This window comes from Leuciscus leuciscus (assembly GCF_965113295.1).
Source record: "Leuciscus leuciscus genome assembly, chromosome: 24".
NCBI lineage: Eukaryota > Metazoa > Chordata > Actinopteri > Cypriniformes > Leuciscidae > Leuciscus > Leuciscus leuciscus.
This window is the reverse complement of record NC_138723.1, coordinates 2,578,904-2,603,059: the sequence shown is the minus strand read 5'-3', so window position 1 is coordinate 2,603,059 and position 24,156 is coordinate 2,578,904. Positions and strand designations below refer to the sequence as shown.

Sequence of the window (24,156 nt, the reverse complement as noted above, 5' to 3'; positions counted from 1 at the left end):
GGTCTCCCATCCAAGTACTAACCAGGCCCGACCCTGCTTAGCTTCCGAGATCAGACGAGATCGGGCGTTCTCAAAGTGGTATGGCCGTAAGCGAAATCTGCTGCCAAAAACGGGCTATTTAAAAGGTTAGAACATTAGTGAAGTAAACTAAAAATGCTTACAGCACCTGGTATTCCCAGGCGGTCTCCCATCCAAGTACTAACCAGGCCCGACCCTGCTTAGCTTCCGAGATCAGACGAGATCGGGCGTTCTCAAAGTGGTATGGCCGTAAGCGAAATCTGCTGCCAAAAACTGGCTTTTTGAAGAAATTCATAGAATTTTTCAGGCCTTCTGAAGAAACTCTGCTCCCAAGACCGGGCATGTTGAAGAAACTCAGAGAATATATCAGGCTTTATGAAGAATCTCATGGACTCTTTTTTTTTTTTTTTTTTTTTTAAACCAAAAATGCTTACAGCACCTGGTATTCCCAGGCGGTCTCCCATCCAAGTACTAACCCGGCCCGACCCTGCTTAGCTTCCGAGATCAGACGAGATCGGGCGTTCTCAAAGTGGTATGGCCGTAAGAGAAATCTGCTGCCAAAAACGGGCTATTTAAAAGGTTAGAACATTAGTGAAGTAAACAAAAAATGCTTACAGCACCTGGTATTCCCAAGCAAATTCCCCTCCAAGTACCTAAGCGATCGTCAGCCGTCCAATGGTTGAGCGATGCTGAGCAGAGCTGAGCAGCGATCAGCCAATGGTTGAGCAATGCTGAGCAGAGCTCAGCGCTCAACAGACCAATCATTGAGCGAGGATCGGAAAACGTCATCTAGCTGTGTGAGCGTGGCGTTATTGATGACCGATTGGACTGTTTTGTTTTTACTCTCAGGTACGTTTGGTATAATTATGTGCTAAGTAATGAATGAAACTCGATATATTTTTGGATAATTTGCCTGATATGATAATATCTCGTTAGCGCCGTACTGACACAAATTTTCTGCCACCAATTGGCTAACGTTAGGCAAGCACCGCTTGTTTACATTAAAATAGCTAGGTTTGATCTCTCTGAAATGCGTTTAAAATGCGACCAGACTATTGATTTTACATGTTGAGACCTTGAAGAATGTACTACTACTGTGTGGACGCGCCGGCGCGTTTTGCTGGATTTTCTTCACATAGTAACTGTTAGCACAATAAACTTAAATTACTCCGTCATTTATTGTCATACAGAAAAAAGAAATATGAAAAAAAGAATCTGTGATATGTCTATTTTTGTATGTGTCCACTTACAATCAAATCAAAACATTGTGCTTTTGTAAAATAAAGAAAATAAACAGGGTGTGCTTTCTGCCTCTCCAGCACGTCTATAAACTGAACATGATGCTCCTGGTCCAGGCGGTCAGGAACGGTAACCCAGAGCTCTACGGCAGATACTGCCCAACTTGAACGCCAAGTCCATCTCGACCTTCGCTGCCGAGGAGGAGAAAAAGGCTAAATACGGGGCGACGGTACTGCCGAAGGTGACGCCTCACCTGAAAGTGCTGTCGGACGCACCGTTCCCGGAAGCTCCTGCGCTGCCAACATCCCTCCCACTGCCAGACCGGCCTCAGGTCCAGTACCAGCACGTTCATCACGAGGCTGGAAAAAGGCGTGGTGGGAAGCGGAGGTAAGTTGTCATAAGCACTTTGTTTCACCTGTTGGCTGTGGAAAGCAAATAACACACACATCATATCAATACTTATTACATGTGTATTTTATATTTCCAGATTATTTGTTGAAGAGCCAGAGCCTGTGCCTCCTGTGAACCAGCCCGTTCAGCCCACGGCGTCGTCCTCCTCCACTCGGCCAAAGCCTGCTGCGCCCACCCACCTCCAGCCAAAGCCTGCTGCGCCCACCTATGGACCACCCCCTGTGTCGGCAGCACCCATACTGCTGGTTCTCCCCGCACAGCCACAGGCTCCCTCTGTCCTGTTTCGTGGGCCATCGTACAGCCAGAGCTTTGTACCTCCTGCACCAACAGTCAAGGCATTCATGCCGAACAAGTCCTCACGGCCATGTGGGGCTTGCCACGTGCCTAATTGTGGTGGACAGCGGAAGAGGTACACACCTTCCAAGGACAAAGTGGCTGGAAGCACCCAGAAGATATTTTCCTACTGTCCATCCACTAGGAAATCCACCACCTCTGGTTCTGACAATGTGGTGTATGACAGCTTTGAACACTTTAAAAGTGTGGTGGATGCGGAGTTGGAAAAGAGGAGAACTGTGTAAATAACTGTAAATAACTGTGTAAATAACTTACCTGTGTGATGCCACTTCTCCTGTGCCATCTGTAGGAGAGAGAAAGAGGCTTGTTTGTGTTTGTTTGTGTGTTTGTTTGTGTTTCAAAGTGCTTCAAGTACAATCTATTTATTTATATAGTTAAAAAGTTCAAAAAATGCACTTTACAGTTTTACTTAAGAATGTTCTTGTGTTTGTTTTTTATTATTATTTACGTTGCTGTTAAAATGCACTTTGTAGTATCTTTTTTTTAATACAAACATGTTCTGGCCTATGTTCAATATCAAGGCTAATCTAACCTCAATCATTTTAACCTTAATCAGTTCTGATCTAACACAATCAGTTTACATACCCTTTAGTGGTTGTTAATGTTCAGATAATCTGTGTTTTTGTCATGCGTGTTGTTTGTTTGTCTTTGTCAGCTTCATGTCTTTGTGATGTTTGTATGTCTTTGTCTGCTTCATGTTTAACAAAAGTTTACCAAAGAAAACACACACAAAATGTAACAGACAGGAATGGCTTGAGCCTTTATTTGTTGATTGGTGACCTGAGTCTTTGGATAATCCTGTTCTTTATGGGGCTTTGGCCTGTACAAACCAATTGTTAATTTTTATCTTAAGTACAAGTTTGTGTTTTTAATTGTTAAGTGTTTTTGATTGTTATTAATGTTATTTATGTGTGCGTGTCCTTGTGATGTTTGTATGTCTGTCATCTCCATGTTTAACTAAATGTTTGCAAATGGTAGTAAATGTTTGTCTCTTGTCTTGTCTCGTGTTCTCGCTCGTAGATCTGTACCTTGTCGTGGTGAGCGAGCTTTAAACCAAACAGATCTTGTTTACTTGTGTTTTCATGCATTGCCTTTTAAATGAAACACATTCTGGGTGAAAAATAAAAGTTGTAAAAGTATTTCAAGTATTTTGGAGTCTCTGTATGCTTGGGTTTCAGAAGGGGTGGGATAGTGTAAAAAAAAACAAAAAACATCAAAGCAATTAGAAGCCCTTGTTTCTTCTCCGTCACTACCAGAGGTGTGAATACACCCCACTGTGCGCTGGCTGTACCCCCTGAGTGGTCACGACAACGAGTTCTGTGAACGGCTCTGATGTCTTCCAGACAAAGTGAGAGGGCACTGATACATTACACCCTTTCTTAATTCAGCCCAAAAATGTAACAATTGCACACTTTTCCACTTGACTATATGAATCTCATCAGCTACATCAACTCAAACTATGAAAATAATAAACAAAACATTCAGCAGACAAGTGGATTTCAATAAACTAGACCTTGTACATGACCATTTCTGTAAATAACACTTCAGGACGTTGACCACCAGATGGCACCATCCGTTTTAATCATTTTCGATCGATCCCAGGGTTGAGGATATGTACTTGGGGGGGTCATGAGCCATTCCCAGGCGGTCTCCCATCCAAGTACTAACCAGGCCCGACCCTGCTTAGCTTCCGAGATCAGACGAGATCGGGCGTTCTCAAAGTGGTATGGCCGTAAGCGAAATCTGCTGCCAAAAACGGGCTTTTTGAAGAAATTCATAGAATTTTTCAGGCCTTCTGAAGAAACTCTGCTCCCAAGACCGGGCATGTTGAAGAAACTCAGAGAATATATCAGGCTTTATGAAGAAACTCTGCTCCCAAGACCGGGCATGTTGAAGAAACTCAGAGAATATATCAGGCTTTATGAAGAATCTCATGGACTCTATTCCCAGGCGGTCTCCCATCCAAGTACTAACCAGGCCCGACCCTGCTTAGCTTCCGAGATCAGACGAGATCGGGCGTTCTTTTTTTAAATTTTTTTTTTATTATAATTTTTTTTTAATTTTTTTTTTTATTATAAACAACATGTACAGATCAGTAAATCATTCTTACAGTGTACATAGTAAGACATATATATTTTACCTAGTAAGAACATACATAATGACATAACTCACTCTTATTAGAAACTCATCCTATTAGAAATTATTTAAAATACATCTTTCAACAGAAACACTTTGTTTCTTTAAAATTTTCATTACATCATTATTAAAAATTTAAAAAAACAAATCCACATTATTTTCTATTTTAAAATATGTGTACAAAGTATGCAAATAATCTTCAACCAAACCTTTGAAAAACAACCACAAGTCCATTACAAAATTCCTATTTTTCGCCACATTTCTTCTTTTCCAGATTGCACTTTTTGCTATGACTAACAACAAATTAATTACTTTTTTATTCTCAGTTTCCTCCTTCAGCCCCAACATAAAAATCCTATTCCAACTAAAATCTTCCTCTTTACCTCTTAATTCATTCACAATCTCTTTCATCACAATGAAAAATTCTTCCAGTTTTTCACAAAATAAAAACAAATGTAAAATACCTTCATCTTCCTTGTTACAAACTTTACATATCGCATCTTGTTCTATCCCAATTTTGCATAACCGCATTCCCGTGAAAATCACATTATGTCTTATAAAAAAGTCTAAACATTCTAAATCAGTGTCCATAAATTTCCATTTCATGTTTTTCCATATGTCCTTTTCTTCAATCTCCTTAAAATGCCTCAGCCAGAGTTGATTTGCTAAAGGCTTTTTAAAAACTGAATTACGAAAGTAATGATGAAACCTTTTAACATTGCATGACTTAAAATCCACAAACTTTTCTTGCAATTTTAAGAACACCTCTATTTTATTCTCACTTATCTCCACACTTTCAATAACATTCAACCAATCTTCCGGTATTGCACTTTTAACTTCTTCGTATTGTTTCTTTATGGTGTTCACATTATATTCCTCCTTTGCTTCCTCCAAGGCATCAACAATCACTTGCACTGGTACAAATCCCTCCTTAAATTCATATAGAACATCCCTTATTTTTAAAATTCCCACCTCCACCCATTTCTTAAAATAAATGTCCTTTTCTTGTATTACAATGTTTTTGTTTAAAAACAGTGGTTGATTTAAAATACTCTCTCTTCCATATGGTTTAAAATTCACTTCTGGTAAAAAAAGAACCCCAAGCACTTAAAACTTCTTTATAAAAATCTGGTATTCCTTGTATCATCCACTTTTTTAACTTCATCCATAAAATGTTATCCCCCAAATTCAAATTCCCACATTTATTTAAATAAAATTCCATTATACTTTTCCAATCCCCTTTATTTTCCTCATCCAAATACCTCTTAACCACTTTAATTCTCATACTGTTCATCTTTTGTTCCGGATCTACTAACCCCATCCCTCCTTCTTCTGCCAGTCCAATCAAAGTATTATAAGCGATTCTTGGGGGTTTTTTCTCCCACAAAAATTCTAAAATACATGTTTTCAGCCTTTGTCTAACCCATATAGGCATTGAATTCACATATAAAACATACCACATCTTAGACAACATCAACACATTTACAATTAACTCTTCCCACATAATGTCTCTTATACTTTTTTCATTTTTCCCTAAAACCACTCCTAAAATTCTCATTTCTTGTACTTGGACAAAGCTGAAGCCTCCTGTTAAAACCGGTACCTTCCCAAATCTCATGTAAACTGTTTTTTCCTCATTAATTTTTGCTCCAGAACCTTGGCAGTACCATTCTACTTTTTCCATTGCATGTTTAACACTTTGTTAATTTTTTACTACTAAAGTTGTATCGTCTGCATATTGAAATATTTTCTTTATTCCCTTCCCTTCATCCATCTCTATTCCTTATATTTCATTTTCCTTTTGGATTATCAACCCCAAAGGTTCCGCTACCAGTGAATACAACTGAGCTGATAAAGGGCACCCCTGTCTTATTGACCTTGAAATAGCAAAAGGTTCTGTTAAAAATCCATTGCATTTCACTTCTGTTAATGTATCCTTGTATAAAATTCTTATCCATTTAATAAAACTTTCCCCAAACCCAAATTTCTCTAAAACCGAAAATAAAAAAACATGTTCTACTCTGTCAAACGCTTTTTCGAAGTCTAAGCTAATAACATAGCCATTCTTTTTTTCTCCATTTATATAACTTATTATATCTCTTATACTGCTTGTTGTTTCTGCGATGTCTCTTCCCTTTATTCCATATGCCTGATTTGTTTCTATAATGCTTGGTAGTACATTCTTTAATCTATTTGCTAAAACTTTTGCTAAAATCTTTAAATCTGTGTTTAACATGGTGATTGGTCTAAAAAATTTTAAAAGTGTTTTGTCCCCCTTTCTTTTGTATATTATCTTCATCAGCCCTAAACCCATCTTCTGATTTAAACCTTCCTTCTTAAAAATCTCCTCATATACGTCTTTTAAAATCAGACTTATTTCCTCCTTAAAAACCTTATAAAACTCATTTCCTATCCCATCTATACCTGGGCTTTTCCTTGTTTTTAAAAGATCTATTGCCTCTTTTATTTCTTCCTGTCCTATTCCCTTATCACAATCTGCTTTGTCCTTATTCTCTACTCTCATTGATATTTGCTGTAATAGCATATTTTTCTTCTCTTCATCTAATCCCTTTGTTTTAAAAAGTTCTTCATAATAATTTTTTACTTCCTTCAAAATTCCTTTTGTTTCTTTAACTAGTTCTCCATCTTTGCCTCTTATTTCTTTTATCCTTTCTGCTCGTCCTTTACTTTTTTCTAAGTTAAAGAAAAATCTTGTACATTTCTCTCCTTCAACCATGTATTTTGCTTTACTTCTCAAACTTGCTCCTTTACATTTACTCTCTTCTATTTTCTTTAGATTTTCTTCCATAACTATTACGTTTTGTATATTTACTTCTCTCTTGTTTAACTCTTCTTTTAATGTTTTCCTTATATCTTTTTCTTTAGCTTTTTTAACTCTCTGAACCAATTTGCTGTATTTTATTGAGTATTTCTTTATTTCATATTTTACATTTTCCCACCATATTCTTTTATCTTCTAGGTACATCCCATCCTCTCTTTCTTCTTCTATAATTTTTTCTATCCCTAATTTATAGCTTTCACTCTTTAAAATCTCTGTATTTAAAATCCAAACTCCAGGTCCTTTATCCTCTTTTTTAAAATCCATCTTCATTAAAATCATCTTATGATCACTCAAAGAGTTTTCTTTGTAAAATACATCCTCAATAAAATATCCTAAACTTCTTGTGCTTAAAACATAATCAATTCTTGTTTGACATAAGAAATTCATAACTAGTTGTTTTCTAGAAAATTCTCTCTTTTTTTCATTTCTCTCTCTCCACACATCAATTAAGCTTTTTTCTTCCATCAGCATTTTAAGTTCTTTTCTCCCCATATCTGTTTTAAAAACCATTCCATCTGCCATATCTCTTTTATTAAAAACTGTATTAAAATCTCCCACCATCATTACGTTCTCCCAACTTTCCATTAGGTCCCTTAAAGCAGGGGTTTTCAAACATCAAATTTTAATGAAGATGGATTTTAAAAAAGAGGATAAAGGACCTGGAGTTTGGATTTTAAATACAGAGATTTTAAAGAGTGAAAGCTATAAATTAGGGATAGAAAAAATTATAGAAGAAGAAAGAGAGGATGGGATGTACCTAGAAGATAAAAGAATATGGTGGGAAAATGGGGGGCCGCAGCAAGTTGGAAAAAAATTTGTGTAAATATGAGTATTGTTATAAAATAACATTTTAATAATTTGTTGCATAGCCTATCTGAACATTATACTTTTAATGCTAATCTTTTAGAGATTAACTGATTGATCGGCTGGTGACCAGAATTGGCCGATTTTCACGTGATTTTCAGTCTGACATAATGCCGATTCAAATGCACTCGGGCGCCGCATGATTAACATCGCGCAACATCAGTATCACAAGTGCACACAGAACACACATGTAGGAAACCTTGTGAATTACGACCGTTTCAGACCACGAGCGGCGCGTGAGTAGCGCAAATTTTTTTCGCCGTGCATGTTCAGTGAGTGCATTCACACCGCGAGCAGGAGCAGCGCGTGAGCTTCAAGCAGGAGCGTTGCGTGCCGTGAGCAGTAGTGAAGTGGAGGGTTTCGGCGCCGAGTCTATTTTTGCTGCGCTGCTCACGCTCAATTAAAGTGAAAGCACACTTTTGATGGACAAAATAAATATGATTTCACACAAAAAGTACCAAAAATGCACATAATTTGCATGTATAGTGTGTTTTAACAAGAACTGGAGTAGGCTATCTCAGAAAAGAAAATGAAGACTCAAAAATATTTATAGAAAATGTACCCATTTAAACTTGTTTTTATTAATCAGTTTGGATAAAAGTGGTGTTTTATAAAATATATAGAAAATAAATATTTGTGTGTGCTGTAAAGTGGTTAGAAAAAATTAAATCAGAATCGGCTAAAATCTGTATTGGCAGGTCAAACTCAATGACAAATCGGAATTGGCCTTGAAAATTGTAATAGGTTCATCTCTATAATCTTTCTGATTGGCTGGTATCAAACACCATCACATAATCTGATGTTCACCTAGATGTTCTGTTTATTTATTTATTTCTACATTTGCCATAGTATTGTCGATGGGTTCAATAACACATCCTGCAAAAGGGGGGCCTTGGCCAGAACCTAGTGGTATTTGGGGGGCCTTGTCATGGAAAAGTTTGGGAACCCCTGCCTTAAAGCACTAAAATAGTTCTTCTTTTCCTTTTCTTCATTGGGTGCATGTACATTAATCAAAATAAACTCTCTATCTTCATAACTTATTTCCACAGCAATACATTTTCCTTTTCCATCATCATATATTTCTTTAACCTCAATATCCTTCTCTTTTCTTACTAAAACAGCAACTCCTCTTCCAATTCTTCCATCCCCATTATTAAAATCAGGGGCGTAGCAGCCATTATAAAAGTGGGGGGGACAAAAGCTGTATGGTGATGTGACCCAAAGTTGATGTTCATAATAATAAATTCTAGATAGAATAGCAATTGGCATTTTACAGCACCCTAGTGGCAATTTTGGGAACATGCCATGATAGCTTACAGCAACCTATTTAAATCATACTCAAATAAAAAATACTGCAGGACTTGGGACTTTCAGACCACTGTGGACATCTATGCTTTATTTTTATGAAATAAAGATGTTTTATGATATTTACAATATTTCAGTTACACTACACTTGAACAATAACTTTTATCTTACTTCTTAATAGTTGGACAAAAAAAGTGTTCAATGAGTATACAGATTACATCTACAGTAATTTTATACAACAGACATTTTATAAAAATATATCAATAACACCTTCAAAATGAAAATCGGGTTGAAGTCAAGTGAATTGTGACTGACTATTTTGGTTGCAAAAACAACAAAATCTCAACGTCAGCTGACATCGGTATTGGACATCAATTTAACATTGACATAGATGTTGAATTTACATTGAATTTTGGTCACCCGACGTCGCAACCGAAATTGAACCAAATATAAACGTCTTATGACGTTGTGTGCCTACTGGGAATAATCTGTTATGTCTCATTTAACAGACGCTTTTATCCAAAATCGGCAAGTAGGAGAGCATTTAACACACACTCGGCACAATCCGGCGCGACATGGTGCGTTCACACCAAAGCGAATAGAGCGTCTGGCGCGAGTGATTTCAATGTAAATACAAAGACGCGTTTACGCGCGTCTGGAGGTCCTGCGGCGCGAATGTCTTACTGCGTTACTGTAAGTTAAATCATAACAAGGAAACTTTAAGCATGATTCATCATGTCATCGCAACATATTGTAACACATACTTACAGTGTGTGTTTGGAAAAAAGGATGTAATAGTCCTCTGCTTTTTTCTGGGGTGCATTTTACCCCAGACGGCCAAACATCAAAGTGACTAAAACGAATGAAAATTAGCAAGAGCAACAAGAGATTTGAAGCTCATGGCAGACACGCCCAATAGATGATTCACGCTGTGATTGGCTGACTGTTAGTTCACTCAAGTCTAAGTAACAAATCAGAGAACACCGGGCGGAAATATTGGCGCTGGGTCAAAAAAAAATAATTTAAAAAAAATGCGGGGGACAGAATATCCTCTTTCTAAAAGTGCGGGGGACGTGTCCCCCCCGTCCCCCCCGGTTGCTACGCCCCTGATTAAAATATATTTCTCCACCCCACCTCTTTTTTAAATCTTCCATAATTTCATCTTTCCAATTTGTTTCCTGTAATACAATAACATCTTCTTTACACAACTCTTTTACTCTTTCAAATTTTTCTCTATTCAGTAGACCTCTTGCATTTAAAATCACCAAATTCAGAACCATACATAAAATTACTAAAAGTTTAAAAGACATCACAATTCTTCTTCTTCTTCTTCGATACATTTGAAACCTCAAATCTGTTCATACATGTGATTTGTTCTTTTCTTATAAATCTTTTGGCATTTTCTAGATTGGGTGTTACCTTCTGCGTTCTTCTTCTTGTCACTCCACACAATTCCTTGTCCTTTCTTTTGCCCTCTTGTCCGCTTTCTTTCTCTTTTTCTCTGTCTTTTTTCAATCTTTTGCTCCTTTCATATCCCCTTCTGTTCCATTGTTCCGTTGTCTTTGTTGAGGTGTCCATTTGTGTCCGTCTCTCGTGTTCCATCTCCTCCTCCTCCTCCTCACCTACAATCTCCACCTACAAAAACCTAAAACTGTATAAAAAATGGTAAAATACAGGAAAGAAAAAAGAGGGGCAAATACTGTTATGTATTCCTCTCATTGTAAGAAGGCTCTATTCCTTGGCATCTGAGGATGGAGTGCATGCACTCTTTTTTCTTTTAAAATTTCAAGCTTTTTTTCATGTGTTTCCTATCAAATTGAAGCTCATTATGTTCAGTTTACAAAGATTTTTGTCACATTTACTTATTTTTAACTAATTTGAAACTTATAAAAGCATCTTTTTCTGAGATGGCTGACTCAAAACCAGTTTTTCAGCTTCCCACAGCTCTAGCCAATGCAACGGTGGGCCATTCTCACCTGGCAGGGGCTTTGTAGAATACTGCAACCTCATTGGCTAGTTTGAATACAGACTCATGGTTATCTATGGATAGTTTGGATAGTTTGAGACACTAGTTTGTTTCAAACTATCCAGCTGGAGGACATCTTTGACTTGACTTCATTTGACTTCGTTTGATACTTTTGCAATGGCTGAACAAGCTCAGAAGAGGTAAGGCTTGTGTTTTTGTTTCTTAACTGTATTTGCTTATGTTATTTGTGTTTCATTCAGAGGATGTTTCCTTCATTTAGAGAATTATTAAATTCAAGAATAATCATTTGAGGTCAGAGGTCATTGTGGTGGTTACCATGCTTCTAATGGCGGTCACAAAGATTTCTGTGTGAATACTTTGAACACTCTTTTTCTTTCTGTCAGTGACAAGGATCGTCGCATCATTTCCTGTCTGCAGTGTTTCAAGCCACAGGACATGCTGCCTAACCACCTGTTTAGGGCCTGCATGAAGGACCACACTGATGAGGAGAGGAAAGCAGAGGTGGAGAGAGCCAAAAAGTCTATGAAGGCCTGGACCCTCCGAGGCAGAACCTGGGACTACAACGCCATGGTCAAGCGGTACCCCGATGAGGCATCCAGACAGGCTCTTCTGGAAGACCTGCGTGAGAGGCATTTTTTTATCCTAAATGACCCCATGGACGCACAGGCTGAATCCAGTCACAGACCACCAGGCGCTGCAAAGTGAGTTGTTATTCACTAGTATTACTTTTCATTTAATGCAGAGTCATTCAATTTAATATTGGAATGCTGCCAGGCACACATACAGAAACATTTCTAACTCGCCTCCTATTATTTGTTTTTTGTTTCATCTTATCATTCTAGGCCTGTTCAGGTCCTACAAGACTGCCAGAGAGTCCTCAGAGTATCACAGGTGGACATGCTGGGCATCCACAGGAGGCTCCTGGACCAGCAGCATGTGGAAGAAGACCAAAGGACGCTTTTCCAGTACTTCTGCGAAGCCATCCTGGTCCTGAGATACTTCCAGCGACCAGAAGCAGTGATGGCATTCACAGTAAGTACTTTTACTTTACAGTGTTTCCTCAGTGTGTATAAAGTCAGTCACTCACTGTGTTCTTTATTTGTTTTCCAGGCTTCAGACTGGATCAACAAGAGAAATGTGGATGGACGAATTCAGATGGAGGTGCAATCCACAAAGCAGAGTGCAACATTTAGAGGAGGACTCTGCTGTAAGTTCTCTAACAGGGATGCAGCACCTTGGGAGAATCTTATCAGGGTCAGAGGTCAGATCTCTTAAAGTTTTCAGTATGCATTAACTTCATATCTGATCTCCACAGATGCTGGACACATACTTCCAGAAGATTCGTCCAGGATGTCTGCAGGACAGTGTGAATGACCAGGGCAGATTTTTCCTGTCCAAACAAGGGCTGCCAGTTGGCAACGTCACGAACAACCTCAGGCGTCTGCATGAACAGTAAGTTTTAGCAGAATCATGTATAATAGTGTATGCATTTATACGCACTGTACCAAGAAATATAAAATGATTAAGTTGATAGTCTGGGTTATGTACTACATAAAGTTCAAATAATATTATTTTCTGTAAGAAAAATACACTGAAAGAATTGAGGATTAATCTGAGATTTGTTCTTCATTGCAGGTACGATTTGCCAAGCTTTTCGAGCCAGCAAGCCAGAAGAGCCCAAAGTACTATGGCATGGTATGTGTCATCATCTAAAACACACACAAGATTCATATATTTTCTGTTTGTCAGCTACTTCCAAGGTCTGTCTAGCTTTTTTGTCAGAGTTTGAACATGAAATCTTCTCAAATTTTCAGCTCTTCTTCTGATGAGCCGGCCGACGAGAGGAGAGGTCGGAAACAGAAGAGAGGCAGAGGCGCAGCTGACCAGGATGACAGGGACTTTGGAGCGTTTCTCCAGCAGTTTCCAGCGACGGCGAGTAGCACCCCGCCCACGAAAAAGAAGCGGACCACTGCGGGGTTTCCACCTGACAGAGTATTTTATGACAGGTGGAGGTCTGTGCAGTTTGCCAAGCGGGAGAAGCACCTCTTGTGTAAGTTGATGTGCTTTATTATAAAAAAAAAATGAATACATATTTCTATAATCAAAGTAACATAATTCACATTTTGGACAAGAATATTAATTTAACATTTGTCTTTGACAGCCCAGTGTTCAAGGCGCCCCCCGACTGTCAGCAAGGTGTCACTGCTGATCCAAAAAGAGGGTTGGACTGGCAACTGTCCTCGCCCCGAGGACGTAGTGGCAAAGTGGAGACCCATCACTAGGGTGCAGCTGGAGTCGGATCCATGGATCATCACTACGATTCGGAACCAAAAGTGGACAGGCCTGGCCCTCAAGGACTTTGGCACAAAAGGAGGACAAGGTATGTAAACATAATACATAAAAATACATACCATTTTTGTCTTGTGAGCAGATATTTGTACTCCTGGAGTGAATACTAATTGCACCTTCTTTTGACCAAAGGAGTTGTTGCCACCAAAGCCTTTGCCATGGGCTCCATTGTTTGTGATTACCATGGCAAGGTAATCACAGGAGCAGAGGGCCGGAAGTTGGTCGAGTCCATCAAGGGTGACATGGGCTACCTTTTCTTTTTCCACGCTGCTGGTCGGGACCTCTGTGTGGTAGACTACATCTATGTCCTGGAGATGGAGTGGCTGGATGTTTTTTTTTTGTAAATAAAAATAAATATTTTAGACATACCTTTAATGTGATTTTTGATTTTATTGCAAAACAAAACACCAGTGAAAGGCCTGAATCTAGGCTATACCCTTAGTCAGCATCAAATCTGCCCTCTTTGTTGAGACCAGGGTAAACAATGAATCACCTGGGCAGAATAAATTAAACTATAAATTATACTAATTAATTATTTTGAAGAATATTTCTGACCAGCATTTTCAAATATATGGTTAATGATACACACATACACACACACAGGCCCACAATTCTAACGGCGCTGATCCACTTGTCCGACACGACTGTCGTGTGGTGTCGCGACGCCTCCCCACATTGGTACGTTGATGGGCGTTTACCGCTATGGGCGTGGTTTTGACCGAGCGGGAAATGTAGCGTATGAGAACAGAGGACCTGCGAGAGACTTCCCTCCGTCTCCATATGCTCTACTTCTATTGGCTAGCCGCGTCGCGTTCAACGGAATTCATTTGCATAAAGATGGGCAACGGCCAGCTTTTTGACGCGCAGCATTTTTTCAAATGAAGCGCCGCCTTCCCGGAATGCTTTGCGGGCGCGACAAAGTCGCTTGACGTCACCCATAGGAATATAGTGGAGAGCGGCGCGACAGAAGTGTCGCACGGACAAGTGGATCAGCGCCGCAAGACTCAAATGTTACTGTCAGGGACCAATCAAGCTCGGTTCCATCCACCACACAGAGATCGCTCTCTCCAGAGTACTAATCACCCACACCTGATCACTATCAACAACCTCATTAACCAACACTTAAAACACTAACGATAGCTCCAGTCTACGTCAAGCCTCCAACAGGAACTGACCTTATCCCGTTGTATCCTGAACCATTGCTTCCCTTGAGTTTCCTAGATGTAACGTATACCCTCTGGAGAAACACTAACCTTTGTGACTTTGTTCTGCTGTCTCCAGATCTGATCTCTGATGTCTGTGATCCAGCGTTCTCCTGAGTTTCCTAATCCTCGTCGAAACCGATTGACTCCGATCACATCTGATAGAAAGAAGATAAGGATTAATGAACTGAGACGGTGTTGTTTCAACATTCCTGAAGTTATCTGGCTTACCTGCTGTTATCCCTGCGCCGAGAGATTTTCACAGAATCTGCACCTGAATTCACATAATACTCACCTTGCACTTTTGTAACCTGTAAATAAAGTTGTGTTTGAAATTCACTTACCTCGATCTCCGTGCCTGAATCCTGACAGTTACATTACAACTTTATTAACTTGAATATAATTACTTGTATTGATCTTTCAACCCCATCTGTTCACTTTGTCTCTTTCTTAACATTTTATCACATGTAATTTATTCAGAGTTCTACAGTTAAAGACTCAGAATTAATCAGACTGTTATAAATATCTATGTTTGCCTAAAAATCAAAAAATCCTAAAAACTATATGATGTATTTCTGATATTTCTGTATTTCCTGCTGTACACCACACAAACAATACAACACACTGATGTACATATCATTAACCCTCTGAGGTCTGAGCTGTTTTCTGGGCCCTGGAGGTGGTCTGACATGCTCTGACATTTGTGTTTTTTTCTGTTACTAGTGACATTTTCATGGCTAAAGTCTAATTACACTGTATTCAGCACAAACTCTGCTACAATAATATATCAGCAGCATGTATGTAAAAGTTTGTAGTTTTGAGATAATGACATTTATGCATGGTTTGTGAAAATACAAAAAAAAAATTCTCACTGAAATAAGGCCATGAAACCCATACTGATTATTTCTTCACAAGACTTTTGAAAATTGTATGGCATAGCCTAGAATATTTGCTCCAAAACTATGTGAAAATCACCCTGACTGCTCATTCAGATAAGACAATATATTGATTTAAAATTTCTAAGACGTGTTTTGTGTGACAAAGCCATATGCGAAGAGGCGTGATCATCTCATGAATATGTAAGCTTTTCACACCTGAGAAAGACAAAGACACTCCCCTAACTGCCCTATTAGGAGCGATCAGGCCCTGTCATTCAGAGCAACCTTGCACAAAGAATGAGGAGATTTAAAAATGAATGGCTTTTAGATTGTTTGGATTTATTTACAACACAACACAATCCAAAAATACAAATGACAAAAGAGCACATTGAAAACAATGATCCAAAGACAGAGACCTTTGTGCCATTCCTAAAAACATTGTACATACCTTTCATTTCCAAGGTGTTTGATTTTCACTTTACCATGTTCATGTACAGAGACTCATGTGAATGTTGAAGTCAGCAGGACTCAGTTGCATCTGGTCTCTGAAAGAAAAAAAAAGGAAAAAACTGTGAACATACTGATATCAAGAGAAACTATAGGGCTGCATGATTTTGGGAATAGATTTTAGATTTTTCTGGTTAAAATTTATTTTTAAAATTCACAGAATACACACACACACACACACACACACACACACACACACACACACACACACACACACACACACACACACACACGTTTCCAACAATATATAATGAACACCAGGTTTGTTGTGCCTTGTAGGCATAGGCTACGCAGTGCTGCATAAAATAATAATAACAATAAATTAAATCTTCCAAAAGATTTCAAGAACAACTACGCTAGAGAAAAATATATTGATTATCATATGTTACTTCAAATGTTTACATTCGTTATGATGATATGAAATGAGATAATAGTAAAAACATAAAGCCTAACGTTTGGTGCATTTTTCCTTTCAAACGCAATCGCGCTCCAAAATATGATACATTAAAACCCACAGCGCGCTCCAAAATATGATACATTCAAACGCCATCGCGCTCCAAAATATTAAACATTATGGTTATACATATCTATGTTTGAGCAGATATCCACAAACAGTATTTAACAGGAAACACGGGTCTAAATAGTATAATATTCACCATATATCTAGCAACAGTTCAACTGCAATGTGAAGTTTATGCAACAATACCATAAACTAATAAGTAAGAATTTCTTACCTTACATCTTTCTTGTCTTCAAATCACGTTCTTCTTCTTCTGAGGTAAATCCAATGTAAGCTCAGACGTGTCTTCCAAACTCGACGAAAAGCAGAGACTTGTGAAGTGTTTTGGTGTTTTGTGTTTGAGGTAACGAGGGCGTTCGCGTCCCATGTGGAGATTTGCATGTGATTCTCTTTTGCGCGAGTGGGCGTGTCGAATTAAAAAGTAATTAGCAAGCGTTTGAGATACTGGACATCCTGTTGGTTTTATACAAATTACTTAAACAGAGAATATTTGTTTTCAGTTTGAATCCGATCATTTAAAAGTACACACTTAAATGTGTATAAAGGTATATGGCTCATAAATGTGTGAGAAGTATTCGCAGAGTTTTGTTTCAGTTTATAGACGTGCTCAAGAAAAAAAAGTTCACCGCGACGGAGAGGCAGAACGCACACCCTGTTTATTTTCTTTATTTTACAAAAGCACAATGTTTTGATTTGATTGTAAGTGGACACATACAAAAGTAGAAATATCACAGATTCTTTTTTTATATTTCTTTTTTCTGTATAACCATAAATGACGGAGTAATTTAAGTTTATGTTGCTGCTATGTGAAAAAAATCCAGCAAAACGCGTCGGCGCGTTTCTCGACCTCAGAGGGTTAAGTATGCAAAGTTATATAATTTGTGAGAATATTTATTTGTATTTAACATTTGTTCTCTTTCAACCATATGCAAAGCATGCTGGGAATCTCGCATTCAGGCGTGAGGCTTTCTAGGTGCTATTTCTGTTGGATTAGAAAGATTACATAGAGAGGCAGCCCTCTCGCGTTCTGAAGTGCGGCTGAAAACAGCACCAGAAATCATGAACAATGTACCGTTCTTTTCAGCTAGATTAGACGTTTACAAAGAGCTAAGCAAACAACGGATACGTCGTGTATCCAACGAGATATTTCGCCGTGAGTTACCGTCGCATCCAGGCCGAGGGCATTGTTTGTAACACACCGGTTTGTGTTTGTTATACAACAATTGTTTGTTTAGGGAGAAGGTGAGTGCCTTTTTTTAATTTGTAATGAACATTAATAACTGAAAACAGCTAGGTGATACAGATGATGATGATAATAACATTGGAGATAAGAGTTTGTAAAACATTTTTGTGGTTGTTTTTGCAAAGTCTGTATTACATTAACCATTTTATTTATTTTTTCCCTTTAGAATTCTCTTCCTGGGCATCTGAGAATGTGTGTTTATAGGAATATTCAAGAGTATATTTGGTATAAGGCATTATTGTAGCCATTTTTAGCAAGATTGCGCGCGCAACGCACACGGTTAACGCACTTTCCTGAAGTCTCTTCCCATCTTCATCCACACGTTTGTTTCTCGTGCTCACTCACTCAATCTCTGTCTGAATATATAAAATGTCTATGATAACCATCCACACAGCTTGTGTCCAGCATCTGTGGAGATCAGATATGAAGTTGCATACTGAAAACTTTCTTTTGAGTAGTGGATTTTCTGCTGGGTTGAATGTGAACTGTTGACTTGACTTTGCTAAAAAAAAAAAAAAAAAGAAAAAAAAAAGAAAGTAAAAAAATAATAATGTTTAACAGTTGCAACATCTGTAGAATAACTGGTAAAACATTGTTTTTCATGTTTGTTAAATTGATCATTATGAGTTTAAATATACACAATATAATTGTTGGTACTACAAGTCTTAAGAATTATGAATTTCGAATTTCGCTCTTCTGTCTCTGCATAGAAGATATTTTAACTGTCAGTTAAATGGAGTATCAAAAAGAAAAAAAAATATTAAGATACTTAAATTACTAGAGTAATTACATCAAGGCACAGGTCTCTCTGTCCAGCTTTGAAGAAGAACAGGTACCCGGCCTCGTCATGCAGGCCCTGCATCATGGCCCTCCCTTCAGCAGCTGGGATGACCCTGCCATGGTAGTCGCAGACGATGTCGTGCGTGGAGAACGTCCGGGTTGCGACAACTCCTATAATAAAGAGAACATTACATTTTTGAGTTAATGAATAAACATTACATGTAGACAAACAGTTCAGAATCTAATTTCAGTTCTTGCTGCAGTTCATGGCTGCTGAAATGTACATTTTACATTATTGTTTTTTTCTGCCCTTACAAGACAAATGAAAGGTTTTCTTAGCTAAACCTTGCTTGGCACCAAAGTTTTTGATGGCCAGGCCCGACCAGGTCTGCTCAGACACACAGCGAAGGATGAACTTGTCATCTTCAACTGCTCCCTTCGAAGGTGGTGTCCACAGGCGCTTGATGTCCTCTGGCTTAGGACAGTTGACCTTCCAGCCCTCCTGCGCGATAAGCCGTGCCACCTTTGCGGCCGAAGGCTTGCGGACTGTGAAGTGTGCTGAAAGACAGAATTAAATAACGTTACTCATGCGAGTCACTTGTCACTGTAAATAAATGGCCTAGTTTTTGTGTTGAGTTAATGAGTGTCAATGCTCTATTGATGGATTCTGAGACTTACACAGCAGATATTCCTCTCTCTGGGCATACTGGGTCGTCCGCCACTTGTTGTAGAAAACGCGGTCATCTGGAAAACCTGATTCGACCCGCTTCCTCTTGGATGGCGGCTGACCCTCCAGCGAAACAGGAAATCACAAACTCAACAAAGTCCTTCCGAGCTGTACCGCTTGTGGCCAAGGATGTCTCGTCCGCAGAAGTGCTGTATAAGTGAGGAATACAAGGTTTATAATATACGAAAAAATGATGAATGACAACTTGATAATTTTCCTGTGTAAATTGTTTGTGATGAGTTATGCCGTGGTTGGATGAAGAGACGTACCTGGCCAATGATTCCAGCAGCAGAGCTGCGTCGACGACATCCTGAGGCCGGACCGCACCAGCGTTGAGGGCCAGGTAATGGTGCAGTGCCCCCTGTTGTTGCGCCGGGAGCTTTTCTGCAGCCACCTCAACCGCCCTCCACACACACTGGGCAGAGAAAGGAGACAGCTTGTAGCTGCAGAAAGAAAATGAAAAAGGAAATGTTAATTGTGATGTGACTGTGATAAGGCAAGATGCAATTAAGTGTATCCATTCACACACATGCACATGGACCTGTGTTAGGCACTTACAACTTATGGAGCCGATTCATGTCCCGCGAGACACTGTGAACATCCACGCCGGACGACGAGACAAAGAAACTCTTGCAGAGTTTTTCCGGCTGAATGTTCTCAGGCCTGATGGATGTGAAGTACAGCTCCAAGCACTGCGAAAAAAGACCAATGAGTTATTAAATGTTAAACACTGGTGGTAAGCAATCAACAGTTTGTATCATAGTAAAACTTACAGCTTGCTCCTTGCTCCTCAACCAGAGCATACTCGAGGTTGTATCCCTTTGTATGCCGATCTCAACCCTGTCACCCAGCTCGGTCCTGTTCACCCACTCTGGATCCTGGAAAATATTGAAAAGGTGTTATTTACAAATGCATAAGTGTGCCAATATTAAAGCATATCACAAGTGTAAACTCGTTAAGATAGATGAACTTACCGTCAAGGCTTCCACGGCTCTTGGACGCTGCATGTGGATGAACACCAAGAGCTCCTCGCAGTAATAAAGGTAGAGCGTCTTGTCGGTGTTGGAGAGTTCTCTGCCCACCTGCAGGTCCCTCTGGATCCTGAGCACGTCCGACTTTGCCACTCTCAAAATCTTCTGGCAGTCTTTAATCCCAGGAGCCCTCTGAACGACCCGGCTGTTTGGAACATAACAGACAAGACTATTAAAGTTATTGATAAAAATACTAAGTAAGAAAGCATTTACATTTAAGCATTTCAGCTTAAAGGAACACAGCGACTTTTTGGGACTTTAGCTTATTCACTGCATCCCCCAGAGTTAGATAAGTCCACACAAACCCTTATCATCTCCATGCATGCCGTAACTCTGTCTGACACACCCACTGCTAGCCTAGCTTAGCACAAAGACTGGAGGTAAACGGCTCCAGCTAGCATACTGCCTAGAGCCCCTCACGGGGCAAAACATCCAGCCCTAACCGAGACCTGGCCCGTGGTGTTCAAGCCCTAATCCGGCCCCAGCCCGAAAACGTCTGCAATTTTTCAGCCCGAAAACGTCTGCAATTTTTCAGCCCGAACCCGACCCGAGACCAACATCAATATCATGCGCGCTGTCTCTGCTAGACGCACACACAAGACGCACACACATACACACACACGCTACAAGGTAAAATTTTATTATAGGCCTCAAACATAACTACCACCACCGACAATTATGGCCACAAATATTAATACAGACTGTCCATTACAGAGAAGCATAAGCATGCAGTAGAGAATAATATATTGCCAAATGTGATATCCAGCAGTAAATAAAGATTTACGGCCGACCTTTCTTTGATAACTTTACTGAAGAACTAGCCTGACTAATACAGACTTCGTACTTCCGCTCAATTTAATTTAGCTTCTGTACTCAGTCTGAGATAGCGACCGTTTTCCCCGTTTTCCTCCGGCCTCAAAACAGCCGGCCAATCAACGAACAGAGGGCGGGCTGAGAGCCGTGACGTAGACGCTGATTGTACCGTGGATGCGTAGATTTACTTCACATAATCTGCAAAAGTCATTCACAGCCATGTTCACTCCAGTATTTTGCTCGATGGTTTTGTTTTCGCATCATACATGTTTTACAGTGGAAGTTAGATGCGGCTGAGCATGCGCATAACACACGCCATAACCAAACGTTATGTGATTGGCTTACGGGTAACCAATGATTTTAAACTTCAGACAAGCGCCCCCCCCCCCCCCCCCCCCCCCCACTCCGCGAGAAAGAAAACGCTTTTCAATTATGCCATGCCAGACTCTGTCTACAAAGCAAAGCGAAGTAGCAGAGTATGGTATTACCAGGCTACTGAAGAACAACCTTTCAAAGAACTCTTCGCCAACTGGCTAACGTTAAATAATAATACAAATAATACAAATAACAAGGTCACACCATGAGACACAGCCATCTTCTAACCGTACACACACTGGGAACTATATTCTCAGAAGGCGAAGCACTGCTACTTCTGTGGAGTGATTTACTCGCAGCACTGAGAAGCCCCGTGGTGAGGAGCAGAGTTCCTCAGAGTTGGAGTAAATCACTCCGCAGAAGTAGCAGTGCTTCGCCTTCTGAGAATATAGTTCCCAGTGTGTGTACGGTTATAAGATGGCTGTGTCTCATGATGTGACCTTGTTATTTGTACACACTGTGACTATACACATCACAACATGTAAATAGGAAAATGTTGGCGTTATTTTGTCACTTATTGGGAGCGCTATGCTAGCTGGAGTCGTTTACCTCCAGTCTTTGTGCTAAGCTAGGCTAGCGGTGGGTGTGTCAGACAGAGTTACAGCACGCACGGAGATGAAAAAGGTATGTATGGTATAAGAAATGATGGTCTGTTCCCAACAACTTCCACTCCAATATATATATATATCAAAATGTTCCTTCACTTAAAAGAGCTTAATTATCATATAGAGACAATTACATCCAATCTCAGTAATATGTAAATAGTATCACAGAGGGCAACCAATAACCATCTTGATTACAGGGACTTCAAATAGCTTGTCACCTTAACATTTAACCCGTTCTATTTTAACAGAAGATCAAAGATGTGACCACTACAGATAGATCTTATCACCTTAACCTTTTGCTGTTCTGATTTCACAGAACATCAAAGATGTGGGCACAGAGGAAAGATCCTCAATTTACATTTAAGACAGAGTTTCAGCCTCATGTTGAGAGGGAAGACGAATCTGTTATTCTTAAATTACACTTAAAAACAGAGCTTCATTTACATGTAGAGGGGGAAGACAAACGAAATAGAGGATAAATGTTTGAGCTGAGAGGATGAGATTCATTCTGTGGGACTCCGCTGAATCCAAGGTGCTTTGTGTACCTTGCCACTGCTATGCTGTAATAAACTTCATTTTTGAGATCTTCGACGTCCACTTCATTTTTTCTTACATTGGCGAGCCAGACCCAGGAATCGACGGATTTCCAACAAAAAAGGGAAAAGGTAAGAAAAAGCTGTTTTCTTTCATTTTGGCTGTTTTTGTCAAGGAATTCCTCGGTTTAAAAAAAAAAATCTAGAAAAGAAAAATTAAGGACAGAAGAGATCGAATTTGGTTTATTCAGTATTAGCAGGAGGAGTTTTAAGCCTATTCCGTACATTTTTGTTAAAGATTCTAACGTAACTGAATAAGCCCGAAGCAGTGTGGTAGCAGACTTGTATTGGAATTGTTGTTTCTAAAGTAATTGAAACAAAGTGCTTAAGTGTAAAGTTTCTAAAGTAACTGAAATTTGGTGTTGGTCTCTTATAATTCTGTTAAGATTCTAAAGTAATTGAATAAACCCGAAGTGGTGACAGAGTTATTTCAGATTGGTTGTTTCTAAAGTAACTGAAACAAATGTATATGTTTCTAATGTACTTGAAACCGATTGTGAAGTTGTAATAATTCTGAGGAAATTCTAAAGTAATTGAATAGACCCGACGCAGTGTGGTCACAGAATTATTTCACAACTATTGTGTGTTATAGCATAGGCTAGACTAGTGAGTCTGATGTGCCGTGACTTTGTGAAGTTTAAAACAAAGAACCCGAAGCAGTGTGGTTTTGCCTGACGTACTGTGGCATTGTTTTAAAATTCATAAATATAGTTTGAACCCGAAGTACTGATAAGCAAGCTGTTTTAAGAAAATAACATAAAAACCCGATGTAGTGTGGTTGTGTCTGACGTACTGTGACAGTGTTAATTTTTTTGATATTGTTTAAGCCTGACGTACTGTGGCCAAGTTGTTTTAAGAATATACCATAAAACCAGACATAGTGTGGTTTTGTCCGACGTACTGTGACAGTGTTGCATTTCTTAACTGTTTTGCGTAATGAAATTTAAGGACCAATGGATTGTGGCTGTGGTTAAGTTTAGAAGCCTCAGGTAGTGTGGCTATTTTGATCATTTGTGTCCGAAGTACTGGAGCTGTGAATAATTAGACTAACAGATATCTTAAAGGAACTAGATAACGTGTAGTCATTTAAATCAGACTTTGTGAATAACTATTAGATCACGAGATATTTTAAAGCCCGATAAGACTTTTGAAAATGGAAGAAATTATTGTTAAATACATCGCTAAACACGGTTCTCAGGGAATGTTTGACGGAATAGAGAATATTGTTGATAAACCGTACAAGTGGGCTATCTCTAAGTTTGAAAATGATCCCAAAATGCCTAAGAACAAAAATGGGAAAATTGCTAATGCGCTTCAAGCACTTTTTGCTTCATACAAAGTAACTAGGAGGAGAGTAGATGAGTTAGAGGCTGAAAA

General features: G+C 39.2%; 1 protein-coding gene and 1 long non-coding RNA gene across 4 annotated transcripts; one reads left to right on the top strand and one right to left on the bottom strand.

The window, feature by feature from the left end:
• Window positions 1-12,125: 12,125 nt before the first annotated feature.
• LOC309488709 (uncharacterized protein) lies at window positions 12,126-15,007 on the top strand. Of its 2 annotated transcripts, none has more exons than XM_082157045.1 (8): window positions 12,126-12,188; window positions 12,267-12,363; window positions 12,472-12,608; window positions 12,792-12,851; window positions 12,971-13,206; window positions 13,318-13,536; window positions 13,638-13,742; window positions 14,787-15,007. In XM_082157045.1, exons 2-8 carry the CDS (start codon window positions 12,292-12,294, stop codon window positions 14,822-14,824), a joined length of 867 nt encoding a protein of 288 aa, XP_082013171.1. In that variant the 5' UTR covers window positions 12,126-12,188; window positions 12,267-12,291; the 3' UTR covers window positions 14,825-15,007. The 2 variants fall into 2 exon arrangements, with proteins under 2 accessions (XP_082013171.1, XP_082013170.1); XM_082157044.1 differs by having other exon boundaries at window positions 13,638-13,845.
• Window positions 15,008-17,534: 2,527 nt separating this feature from the next.
• On the bottom strand, window positions 17,535-19,762 carry LOC309488957. Of its 2 annotated transcripts, XR_014202303.1 has the most exons (5): window positions 19,632-19,762; window positions 19,314-19,511; window positions 18,981-19,193; window positions 18,646-18,806; window positions 17,535-18,357 (listed from the first exon to the last, which is right to left on the bottom strand). It is a non-coding gene; the product is annotated as an uncharacterized lncRNA (long non-coding RNA). The 2 variants fall into 2 exon arrangements; XR_014202304.1 differs by lacking the exon at window positions 17,535-18,357 and having other exon boundaries at window positions 18,411-18,806.
• Between the last annotated feature and the right edge of the window lie 4,394 nt (window positions 19,763-24,156).

Bases quoted from the DNA above. Each gene is read 5' to 3' on its own strand.
- LOC309488709 (XM_082157044.1), top strand. From the start codon at position 12,292: ATGTGGATGGACGAATTCAGATGGAGGTGCAATCCACAAAGCAGAGTG. The intron at 12,852-12,970 runs GTATGTGTCATC...TCAAATTTTCAG, and splicing joins GCCCAAAGTACTATGGCATG to CTCTTCTTCTGATGAGCCGG. The intron at 13,537-13,637 runs GTATGTAAACAT...TTTTGACCAAAG, and splicing joins TGGCACAAAAGGAGGACAAG to GAGTTGTTGCCACCAAAGCC.